At 44.2% G+C, this 12035-nt stretch overlaps 2 protein-coding genes across 4 annotated transcripts; one reads left to right on the forward strand and one right to left on the reverse strand.

Moving 5' to 3' along the window:
- Positions 1-3001: 3001 nt before the first annotated feature.
- On the forward strand, positions 3002-4758 carry LOC116203659 (expansin-like B1). Of its 2 annotated transcripts, none has more exons than XM_031535512.1 (4): positions 3002-3216; positions 3571-3677; positions 3958-4266; positions 4351-4758. In XM_031535512.1, the coding sequence occupies exons 1-4, from the start codon at positions 3072-3074 to the stop codon at positions 4549-4551; spliced, it is 762 nt and encodes a 253-aa protein (XP_031391372.1). In that variant the 5' UTR covers positions 3002-3071; the 3' UTR covers positions 4552-4758. The 2 variants fall into 2 exon arrangements, with proteins under 2 accessions (XP_031391372.1, XP_031391373.1); XM_031535513.1 differs by having other exon boundaries at positions 3004-3216; positions 4354-4758.
- On the reverse strand, positions 4108-9040 carry LOC116203658 (histone-lysine N-methyltransferase, H3 lysine-9 specific SUVH6-like). Of its 2 annotated transcripts, XM_031535511.1 has the most exons (4): positions 8797-9040; positions 5216-8477; positions 4965-5065; positions 4108-4771 (listed from the first exon to the last, which is right to left on the reverse strand). In XM_031535511.1, the coding sequence occupies exon 2, from the start codon at positions 8440-8442 to the stop codon at positions 5272-5274; it is 3171 nt and encodes a 1056-aa protein (XP_031391371.1). In that variant the 5' UTR covers positions 8443-8477; positions 8797-9040; the 3' UTR covers positions 4108-4771; positions 4965-5065; positions 5216-5271. The 2 variants fall into 2 exon arrangements, with proteins under 2 accessions (XP_031391371.1, XP_031391370.1); XM_031535510.1 differs by lacking the exon at positions 4108-4771 and having other exon boundaries at positions 4839-5065.
- Positions 9041-12035: the final 2995 nt, after the last annotated feature.

A 12035-nucleotide genomic window follows, 5' to 3' on the forward strand; every position in this document is an offset into this window, starting at 1 on the left:
ATACAGAGATCAGAATACAATGATGACGTACAAGTTACAACATCCGAGAGAAGCAGATCATATTCGATAAAATACAGGCAAGATTAATACCAGGTCGGACTCACTGAAAAGCCTATTACAGGTTGAGTCTTCAACTGGTGTGGACCAAATCACTGCTCCCTATCTACACTAAAATGTACAGCAGGGATCCTCAGCAAAATCAATACGAGCAAGTCACATTGAAGGAGATGAACGACATAAAACCTAAAGGCAGATATCATTAAAAATTACAGATAAATCTAAAGGCTAGTTCCGTGCGACAGAAGATAATCAGATATGCAATGGGTCGAAGAGAAACTCACATGAAGCACGAGTTCCCAGTTGCCAGAGGAATCCCAAATACTTCCCTCATTTTCTCTCAATACATCCGACCGACGCACTCTGCAGACCCACAAAAGCAACTCTTCATCTTAATGTTGCCATCGGAGTCAAGAACTTGGTCTAACAAGTAGTTATGTCAAGCCACCTATTATTACTTTATGTGTTGGAAATGCATGGGGAGAAGTTGCCTTGCTTTTGGCTGCTGGTGCAAGGGGAAACCGATCTGCTTTGCCCTCATCAACAATTATGATAAAGCAAGTTTAACATTGATCATTAACCTCCAGTAATTGTCAAGCTAATATAATGTTAGATTCCATAGCACTTTTTTTTCTGTGAAAAAACAATGTTATTCATTTGTTTAAGGGATTTATCTGCCTATTGATGTCCAGCTTATTTAACTCCACTTCTGATTTATATGATTCGCTAGCCTATTGCAAGATTTCAAGGACAGGCCTCAGACATTGAACTTGCAAGGAAAGAAGTGAAGAATGTGAAGGCAGAATTGGTAAGATAGATGGGAACTTGGATCATGTAACTCGTATGCTCGTGTTCTTTAGGCATAACTATAAGGCAGACATCAGTGTGAATGTGAGATGATAATTGACTGACTCTGAGGATTTATTGACATAGTTAATGTCCATTGCAATTTAGTCATATAATTTTTAGTATTCTATACCCTTACATCCTACTTATTCATCTGCAAATATATAGTTCATATATCTCTTGGTGCTGCTTTATGGAACTTGGTAATGCATTTTCCATGACAGAGAAAAGTAGGTCATGGAGTAACCGTCACCACCATGGGATCACTTGGTCATGAAAACGGGGGAAAGGGGAAAAAAATCTTCTTCTTCTTCTTCTTCTTCTTTTTTTCCGGTTGGAAAAAAGATCCATTTTAACTCGGTCACTGTGACACTGCTCGTATTGAATTCTCAAAGACACATATTATACCCTTCTTTTATGATGTCAAGGAGGTACTAGTATTGAATATTGATCTCCTGATCTCTTCATAACTGTAGCCAATATCTCTCGTAGTGCTCGTCTTTTCCCATTATGAAGGACTCTCCACGTGACGTCTGTAAAGTGGTGGTAGCAGAACATCACTCGCAATCCCTTTGCTGGTCCCCCTCTGCATTACTTGCAAATACTCCACCGGGATAACTAGTGAGTGTTGGCATCATATGAGTTATCATTGATTCCATAATTGCTCTAAGTTTTGTAGCTGGAGCAGTCTTGTGATGCGTCGAGAAAACAGATGGCAATGGAGAAGCATTACGCTTTCCACTGTGACTGACTGAACTCCGGTTTTTTTTCCTGCCACTTGTGCTACCATTTTATTCATTCCCGTAGTAACAGGATGAGCTGGGATCGTGAATAATTTCTCGGTTACACTTCATGAATGAACATTCTGAGTGTTGGCATTGAAATGTCACACGGGTTTCAGTATCAAATCATCGAGATATTGTAAAGTCTTAAGCGGATAAAACAGTCTTTGGTTTCCTAGTGGAACCAAACCAGTCCAGACAATAACTGTTCCCTTCTCATTTCATTCCGCTCCATTTCACCTACACGATTATAACAGTTTCTGAGATTTCAATTACGATAATCCAGTAAAAATAGTTCGATATTCCGATACAGTAGCTTGAGCCAAAGCGTGACGTCATCCTGGAAGATCGACCGTTATTACATGCGATCTCTGAGTGGGGAAGTGAGAGATGGCACGTGGGCGGCAAATATCAAGACTCAACTACCGATCCCACTTCAGTTGCAAGTTGCCGGCCATGATTGTCTTTTTCATAGATTTAAAATGTCCGTACTGTTATTTCCCTCTCATGAGCATTTGGTTCGAGTATTGTTGGATTACATGGAATGTGAAGATTGGAGGAAAGTTTAACTGTGAAATTTATTTTTCCGGACTAAAAGTTGAAATGTAAAATTATTGTGTTTGGTAACTTTTATGGGATTACGTAGAATATGAGAGATAATATAATAAATGATTTATTTTTGTAGAGATGATTATGAATTCTACGATCGTAATTTCCGTTGTAATCTAACTAATAATTCCACCTGTTTTGAATGCAAGGTCTTTATACTATAAAGTTCTATCTTGAGCAAATGATTACAATAGTCAATTTTTACAACTTCTCCAGTAATATTGTTTAGGTAAAAACTTTAGAAACAAACTCCCCTTCAGTTCATTGCCATTCTCTGCATTCATCTCAATTACTTTCCCCAAAAGGGCAAAAACACATATATTAACATTATATTACGATTTATCGTTAGTGCTCTTAGATATGATCTAGAATTATATAGATATATGTCTATAGGCATGCACATGTACTCCGAAGTGCATTACAGCCTAACACAAATGACTGAGTGGCATAATCCAGTTGTTAATTTGCCCATAGCTTTGGCCTACCTTACCCTACAATCATCGACTCCATAAGTAAAATGTGTCCTTGTTAAATCGTACATCGAATAAAATGTAAAGATTGGAACAATAGATGCTTCCTCAGTGGGTTTCCACTTCCGTGAGTGCTTGCTCTAGACGTTAAAATGTCATAAGCAAAAGTGGTTTTTGCCCCCAATAACATGCCCCATGCCCCCTCCAAGCTCTCCTATAAATACAGAATCAAGATTTTGTTATCCTCCATCACAATAAGCTCAAACTACTACTTTACTCATCCGATTGTGATAGAGAATTTTAAGTCATGGCCAGTTCTCGACCGACTTTCAATAACGCTTACTACCTTTTCTGTGCTCTCCTTCTATTGCCTGCAGTATGTTACTGTCAAGATTATTTCGCACCCTCGAGAGCCACTTACTATGGCAGTCCCCGCTGTTACGGAACCCCAAGTACGATTTTTGTCCACATCACTCCCGATTATTTTTGTTGAATGCGCATTGCCAACTGTTCGTCACAAAAATTGCTGTTAAGAGTATTTACCGTGAAATCGGAACAATGTCCCGCGGATGCTCTCTTTTTTGTTATTTCTTTTTTAATGCTAGAAAAGTTGGGAAAGCTTCCCAATTTGCCGGCTGCTCGTTCAACTGCTTTTCAACCGGAATGAACATATGAACCAAAATCATTTTCGAATGGACACGGAAGCTTACTGAACGAGAAGCAGACAGCTGAAAGCGCAACGTATGTCTAGATTGATATGCTATAACAACACATTCATATATGGATGCGTATGTGATGTTGTGCAGCTGGGGCCTGTGGATATGGGCAGTACGGGAGGGACATGAATGATGGGTATGTGACCGGAGTCTCCAGGCTATACAGAAATGGAAGTGGCTGCGGTGCTTGCTACCAGGTTTACCTTCTCAATTTCAAAACCCGGCCCACCGAACCTTGCCCGTAGGCCTGTCCCTCTGGGTCCAGGGGCTTTACATGGTCAGCATGGGACCCGAACTCTCACCCTCCTTGACCCGAGGTCCAAATATATCTTCCCTTTCGGACACCCTGTGGTGTCCTGTCCTCTGGGGACTCTGGATAACCGTCTGGGTCCGAAAAGTATTGTGGGGGAGCTGCAAAGGTTCCCTTAAGTAACTCTTATTTGGAGCCCGAATAATCCCTTCATTAATAATATGTAGGTTAGGTGCACGAAGCCACAGTGCACCGAGGATGGAGTGAACGTGGTGGCGACGGACTATGGGGAAGGAGACAGGACTGACTTCATCCTAAGCCCACAGGCCTATGGCAAGATGTCCCAGCCCGACAAGACTGAGGAGCTCTTTGCTTATGGGGTGGTCGATGTTGAGTTCAGGAGGATCCCCTGCCGGTACTGGGGTTACAACCTCATGCTCAAGGTTCATGAGCGCAGCAAGCAGCCCAGCTACCTGGCCATTGTCATCCTCCATGTTGCTGGCCGAAATGACATCACCGACGTGGAATTCTGGCAGGTACATTCACAAACCACAACTTCTCCAGAATGCAGAGACCGCGTGCAGTTACAATCTTTTATATAACGTTGTCAACTTGTGAAGCAGGAGGATTGCCAGCAGTGGAGGCCGATGAGGAGAGCGTACGGAGTCGTGTTCGACTTGGAGAACCCACCAAGGGGTGACATCTACATCAGATTCCAAGTTAGCGGAACTAATGGAGTGAACTGGGTCCAGCCCAAAAATGGCATCCCGAGCAACTGGAAGGCCGGGGCCACCTACGACACCCAAATCCAGCTAGACTAAACAAAACTCATCGGAAATCCTTGACAGCAGCATATGCTTGGATACTTACCAAGTGCCTTGTGCCATTAGGTTTCATTACATCCCAAAATAATAACACAGTCGTTGTACTCTCTAATATTAATGCTAAAGAAACCAGACCATCCATTTGACGATATACCCAGGTAATCATATTAGCTTTCTCTGAGAAATGAAGTCCAGTGTATGACACTTGCCGCTTGACCTGAAAATCAGAGATCCTCGGTTCGATTCTCATCAAGATTTTGATGCCAAAATAGTGAGCCACAATATACTGCAAGAACTCTTCCTTAACCCATTATTGGTCAATACAGAGATCAGAATACAGTGATGAAGTACAAGTTACAACATCCGAGAGAAGCAGATCATATTCGATAAAATATAGGCAAGATTAATACCAGGTCGGACTCACTGAAAAGCCTATTACAGGTTGAGTCTTCAACTGGTGTGGACCGAATCACTGCTCCCCATCTACACTAAAATGTACAGCAGGGATCCTCTGCAAAATCAATACGAGCAAGTCACATTGAAGGAGATGAACAACATAAAACCTACAGGCAGATATCATAAAAAATTACAGATAAATCTAATGGCTAGTTCCGTGCGACAGAAGATAATCAGATATGCAATGGGTCGAAGAGAAACTCACATGAAGCACGAGTTCCCAGTTGCCAGAGTAACCCCAAATACTTCCCTCATCTTCTCTCAATACATCCGACCGACGCACTCTGCAGACCCACAAAAACAACTCTTCATCTTAATGTTGCCATCGGAGTCAAGAACTTGGTCTACCAAGTAGTTATAGTGGTACGTAAGCTCCTGGAGGGGAGGAATGTTCTCAGCCGCAAAGAACATTATGTGAGGGATCCTCTTATCGTCCTGATCGTAGAGCACGTTCTGGGCATAGAGGTTGGGCGTACAGCTGTGGTTGATAAACCTCCCCACATTCCCGTACCTTGCTGCGTCGATGACAAAGCCAACCTCCTCAACAACCTCAGGGGAGACCGAATGGGCATCAGGAATAAGACTTGAGAGCTCCTCGTACATGTTGTCGTTATAGTTATTCCCAATATCAAACAGATACTCATCATTTCCAGCCCGTTCCTCCGCTTGCTTGTCATCGAGGAGTTCTCCAACATATTCACATATGAAGCTCCCCGAGGAAATGGAAGTTAGGGATCTCACTCCCCATCCTCTCAATTCGGTCTTGAAGATTTCTAGTGGGAGCCTGATACCCCGTTGGCTGACTCTATTGTGGCAAGAAGGCGGGCACTTGCAAGAGGGACCACACTCGTAGACCAAGGGCTTTGCCTCCACTATAGCTCCATTGTAGTTGTATGGAATTTCTCCCCCGTTCTTGACAGCACAAGAACATTTCTCAGAATCCGAGCACCCATCGGAGCAATCACATCCCCTTGGAGGGAGGCGGCGGCACCAATCAGGATAAATAACCCGGGTCACATACATGAACTGCTGGGGCTTCTCATCGTCAATTGTGTTCACAGCTCCAATTGGCCTTATCTCTTTCCCCTGTGAGATATCTCTCACACACAGACCTTCGCGGTCCTCATACCTCTTTGATTTCTTAACCATTTTCCAGGCAAGCTCGGGCTGACCACGAATACGGTTCAAACGGAACTTGTAGACCAGCTTACCATGCTGTCCCACTTCCTGCCAACACTTTTCCACCAAGTATAAGCCATCGTAAGTATACAAAACGGATGTTTTATGCTTTGAATCAGACAAATCAGAAGCCCTCGTTTCTTTTAAACCGCGTATCACCCTAACAGGATTCTTTGCCAACATGCTATTGCTTAGAGCGAGGTTTCCTTTTTCGAGTTTTTGATCTTCTGGCTCCTTGTTCTTATCGACAACATTCCCTCCCTGACCTGTGTATATTAGAAAATCTGAGTGTTCCAGAACATCCTCATATGCTCCGGATGAGACAATACTCGTTGCAAGGATCCTATCATCATCGCATTTCAAGTAATCAATCCCAGCTTGAATCGCACGATGAAGTCCAATTATATTGAGCTCTACTCTGTACTGAAACTCATCGCCAACTTCAACACCTGGGACAACACCCATGATCGGTTTCCCACTACTGATATATCTTCCCTTGTCCTTCAAGATCTTTGCAGCTTGAAGGTCAACCCTTTTGCGCCTATTTTCCTGCTTTGATTTCGTTTCCTCTTCCTGCAAGAGCTTCCTACAGACAGCCTGGAACAGACGTAAGGTCTCCCTTACTTTGTTCCGAGTAACAGTTTCTGTCTTATTATCAACTTCACCACCTGAAGAAGCATGACCAAAGGGAGGGGGGTATACCGACAATGGTCGAGGTCTCACTGACACATAGAAGTCGTCAGTTTGCTCTTCACTGTCAGATGAATCCTCAGGTTCCCAAACAACCAATTGATCCATGCCAACATTGGAGGGTTCTTCATGAAAGGTCAGCCCCTTCTTGCTATTGCACTGAGAAGATTCTTCACCTTCACTCTTCTTTTTCCAGGAAGCAGATTTCGGTTTTGTTCTTTGCTTCTTTCCTTTGCTTACAGTAAAACCATCTTTAAGAGATAATTCATTGCCCCTGTTCCACTTCTTCCATGGAGAATTCGGCAAAGCCATGACACCTAGTACAATAGCCCTTTCAGATTCTGACTCGTCATTTTCTTCCAGAGATCTTTCTTCAGCTCTTAATACATCAGAACGCTTCCTCTTAGCATCCTTCACATCTGTATAAATGACAATTTCTTTTCCCGTAGGTTTCTCCAAATCTACATAGTCACCGGTTCTATTCTCTGTGATTTCCTCAGTCAGAGAGACCTGATTTTCATTGTTTTCCTGTGAAGATCCGACATAAGTACGTTCAGCATCTTTCTCTGCCATCCCCACACCTGGACTCCCTTCTAGCTCATCGTCCTTTCTCCATGATACCATGGCAAGTGGTCCAGGTTCAACTTGAATTTCATCACCATCTACACCCGATTCAGTCCCAACTTCACCTGTACGAGAATCTCGATTTTGGAAAATTTCTTTTTTCTTCTTGGCATCAGTCTCCCAATTACTTTTCACTTCTCCATTCTCTAAAGGCTTTTCTTCTCCGTAGTCCTTGCCCTTCAGGGAAGAAGCCTCAGTCTTCCTTGCGTACTCTTCCTTCCCTAGGACTGGAGCGTTTCTTCCACAAAGTGGAGGGAAGTCTCTAACTGCCGAAACTCTTCTTCGCGGAGGATATCTATGAGTTTTAGTTTTCTTGAGAAAATTGCTAGCAGAACAAGCAACAGAATCATCTGATTGAATCACATCCTTCTTCGCATCAGAACAATCAATCCTCGGCATTTCCAACAACACACCATTAACTTTAGGTTTTGAGGCCTTTTCAGGTTTAACAGGTCCTTTGCTGTCTAATTCTTTTGCCATGGAGACCACCCGCTCTTCCCTCGCTACAACCCCCGGTTTTTCGATCTTATCTTCCACAGAAACAGTTTGCCCACTCTCTGGTGTAGATTCTAAAGATTGCGAGGCTCCTGTAGGTGACAATCCTGTAGGTTGACACTCGTTTTCACTTTTAAGGCCAACGCATCGACCAGTCAAAGCATCAAGGGTCTTCGCCGCATCTTCCTCTGTCCTGATGATACCAACATCATTGCCACTCCCTGATGGTTCTGAAGTAAGTCGTGCAGCAAGGCGCCCACACCCCGGAGGAAAATCGCGCACTGCCGAGACTTGCCGCCGCTTGAATTTGGGTGTAACAACGTGATAACAGCCATTAGCATTTCCAGTCGTTGCCGACCCTGATCTCCTTTCATTATCACTACCATTAACTACTGAGGAAGTCCTTGATCGTTCGAGATGCAGCGCGCTGTCCGGTACGGCCATTCCAGCTCCAAAAACAAGCAACTGATTGCTCGAAGCTGCCCAAAACCGGGATGATCATCAGACCACAGAAAGCACTGAACCATGCATTGATTATTAAGGAAATGAAGGCGAAAGAACAATCAAACACGATATTTCTCAAACTGAAAACCCTAAGGATCTCATTAATCTATTGTATTCACATACTACACCCCACTCGAGATCTTCATTCAACCTCCCCCACCCCCCAAATAAACTAACAATTGAAACATTTCTCTCTTGTTTGAATTGGAGCCACAGCCACCAGTGCCTAATCAAGTGGACATCAATCAAATTATTCGCCGATTAGGGCCAGAAATATCTGCAGAATTTACAAACCCAATTATGAGAACTGCATCTGTTTCAATTCATCCGGGCAATGACACAGCAGCAAAGCAGAAGCGGAAGAAGCTGCAGTTGCAGACGATCGGAGATCGCCGAGAATGAGAGGAGAAGAGAAAGGACCAGGAGAGTGTGAGACAGGACAGCGGAAAGAAAGAAGGCTATGGCGGGAGGAGCAACAGGCGGGACAGTGAGAGAGAGAGAGAGAGAGAGGGAGAGAGGAACGGACGCCGGACGATAGAGGCACAAATCGGACATTTTATTACCCCCCCAAAAAAAAAAACATACAAATGGGCTGGTCCTGATGATGGCCCTGGGCTTGGGTCTGGTACTGGGCCTGGACTTGAAATTGGCCCGCTTTATTTATTTTTTTATTTTTTCCTTCAAAGAGTATTGTTAATAACTTAATATTATAATTATATATATATATATATATATATATAAGGACCGACGGAAGTAGGAAGAGAGAGCGGGAAGCTCGAACTGTCAAATGAAAAACCCTAAATCGGAGCTCCGGTGCGATTCCTTCTCCCGAATCTCGTCAGAGTTCTCGCCAGGAATCGCAATCGAGGGGCAGTTTGATAGCTAGGGATCTCCCGATGGAGATTGAATATGACCCGTTCAGCTTCATCACTGACTGCTGCCACATCTCCTCGTCCCAGGAGGAAATCCTACGGAACTGCTGCTACTTCGGAGAACTGGAGCAGCTGTACGAAGCAGAATCCCTGAATGCAGCAGCCCAACTTGGTGCGGTCGACTCCACTGGAGTCTTCATGGTGTCCCCGCCGGCGAGCGCTCAGGTCGCCCGAAATGACAACCTCACCCCGCAGGAGACATACCACACGCCCCCGGAGGAGTCCGCGCCCCCCAGCTCCACCAGCGGAGAAGAGAACGTCGTCGTCCACTGGGGATGCCGGGATAGCGAGAGGGCTATTGATTTGGGGAGTGATACCGATCCGGGGTTCGCAGAGAGGACGGAGAGGGCTGGTTCGCAGTTCCATGGCATGGGTTTGCAGCCCGAGACTGAAATAGCTGGGGCTTTGAAAAGAGGGCCCCGTTTGGATGAGTCTCTCGCGAAAAAGCCCAGACTTTCGGGAAACTTTGAGGGCTCGAGGGGGTTGCCTGGAGAAAAAATGAGTATTTTGGAGATAAATATGCGTCTGGAGACTCCAAGTTCGTCTGTAGATATTGTAAAGGAGAGGATTAAGGAGAATTTGGTGAAAACTGTGGAGAGTTTGAAGGATTACGGATCTACTTTCCAGAGAGCGATCAAAATCCGCGAGGGAACAACGAAGAGGAAGCTTAATCTGAGCATCGTGTTTGATAGTGCTCCTAAAATTATTGATGTTGAGATTGAAGAAAATAGTAGTGATCTCGGGAACAGTATTAACCCAGAGCAGGGAAATGTTGTTTTGGGATACGAACAAGCTAGTAGAGATAGTGAAAAGGTTGCTGGCACAGATATAGCCCAAGCGGATCAACGGAGGGAAGAAAGGAATGTGGAAAATATTGCTTATCTCAGGTACAAAGAGGGAAAAGATCTCCATTTGTCTGACAAAGGAGAGCGAATAACTGAACGCGAGGCAATTGGCATGAGAGGTGGAGAGAAGCGAAAAGCTCATGCCCATGGTGACTGGGAAGGCCAAACATCTACTGAAATAAATGGTCATGTTGAAACTATTCCGAAGTTTAAGGGTGGTTTCCGATCAGAAGCTGTTAGAGGTGATGGGAGATCTGTGACCGATCTTGGAGGGAGCAGTGCGGACGTTGCACAAAGGGATCGTGTGAGGGGAGTAGAGAGTGTTGATAATGTCCAAAAGTGTAGGTGCAATGGAGTTAAAGATCCTTGTATGTGCGACAAGGGAAAGGCAATAGCCGAACATGCGGAAATCGGCGTGAGAAGTGGAGAGTTGCCGAAAGTCCAATCCCGTGATGATCGAGGAGGGCAGAGATCTGCAGTAATTAATATTCAGAAGGATAAGGATGGTCTGGGGCTTAAAGAAGCTGTCAGGGGTAATGCAAGATCTTTAACTGAGAAGGGAGAATCAATAGCTGGACATGCGGAAATCAGCATAAGAAGCAGAGGGATGCCGAAAGTTCCAGCCCATGATGATCAGGGAGGGCAAAGATCTGCAATAATTAACACTCAGAAGGATAAGGATGGTTCGCGGATTAAAGAAGCTGTTAGAGGTAATGTGAGATCTACTGATGTAGAGATGCTTGGAGTTGCGCAGAGGGATCATAGGAGGGAGGTGGAGAATATTGAGAATAGTAACAAATTAGGGGATGGCAGAGGGAAAGATCCTCATTTGCATGTCAACGGAAAAACCATTGCTGGACGCGAGGAAATTCTCTTGAGGGGTGGGGAAAAGGCTAAAGCTCGAGCCCATGAGGATGGTCAGGGGAAGAGATCTTTGGAGATTAACTCTGGTGCTGAAAGCAGGCAGAACATTGGGGTAATTGGCTATAATTTGGGCCAGTCTTCTGATGTTGGTGGAGGTTTGCGCAGATTGCCGTCATGCGTTCAGCAGCTGGCACAAAATGTGCGAGGAAGAGTAATTTCAGAAGCTTCATCCCGGCCAACAAAGGCAAAGAAAGTTGACACTTTTAACATCCTGAAAAAGGTTGCGGAAACTTATGAAGGTAACGATCCTAAGACTGGGAGCATTTTGGATGTTGCCAAGAAACTAGGTATGAGTTTTCCCCGTCAGAATTCCTAGCCATGAGAAGGTTCAACCTTGAACAGAAGATTAGAATCGCGTATAGTTTTGCTATTTTGGTTTTATATATTCTTCGTTCCACTTTATGGCAACGTGCCTCTTTGAAGCGGATCGCTCGGTAGATAAATATCTGTTTGGAGAGTTTCTTGTCGAAGCTGCTTTTCTGGGAGGAGTTTTATCCCTTTTGCTAGCGAAGTTGATCTCGTGAGGCAAAAACATTTTGAGGTAGGAATAGGTACTAGTTCATGTTCACCCTTTTATGTATATAACCTTTTGTATAGCAAAATCTTGCAGAGCTTGATTTGCTTGTATGTTCAGCTCGTGTATAGCTTATATGCAGATGTTAGGTTGCACTTGCTCGTTCCCTGCAATGACTGAGCTTGTACTGCTAGGAATCTAACTCTTCCATGTAAATGGATCATCAAGCTCATTGATCAGGCAATGAAATAATTATGTTTCTTTCATTGATATGCGAATGCTTGGTTTCAGAAACTTCCACGGTCGAATCAATGATTT

Source organism: Punica granatum, chromosome 4 (assembly GCF_007655135.1).
Source record: "Punica granatum isolate Tunisia-2019 chromosome 4, ASM765513v2, whole genome shotgun sequence".
Taxonomy (NCBI): Eukaryota; Viridiplantae; Streptophyta; class Magnoliopsida; order Myrtales; family Lythraceae; genus Punica; species Punica granatum.

What these genes read in the sequence shown, in the direction of transcription:
- LOC116203659 (XM_031535512.1), top strand. Translation starts at nt 3,072, where the DNA reads ATGGCCAGTTCTCGACCGACTTTCAATAACGCTTACTACCTTTTCTGT. An exon ending in CCGCTGTTACGGAACCCCAA is followed by an intron (nt 3,217 to 3,570) that starts GTACGATTTTTG and finishes GATGTTGTGCAG; the next exon opens with CTGGGGCCTGTGGATATGGG. An exon ending in GCTGCGGTGCTTGCTACCAG is followed by an intron (nt 3,678 to 3,957) that starts GTTTACCTTCTC and finishes AATAATATGTAG; the next exon opens with GTTAGGTGCACGAAGCCACA.
- LOC116203658 (XM_031535511.1), bottom strand. Translation starts at nt 8,442, where the DNA reads ATGGCCGTACCGGACAGCGCGCTGCATCTCGAACGATCAAGGACTTCC.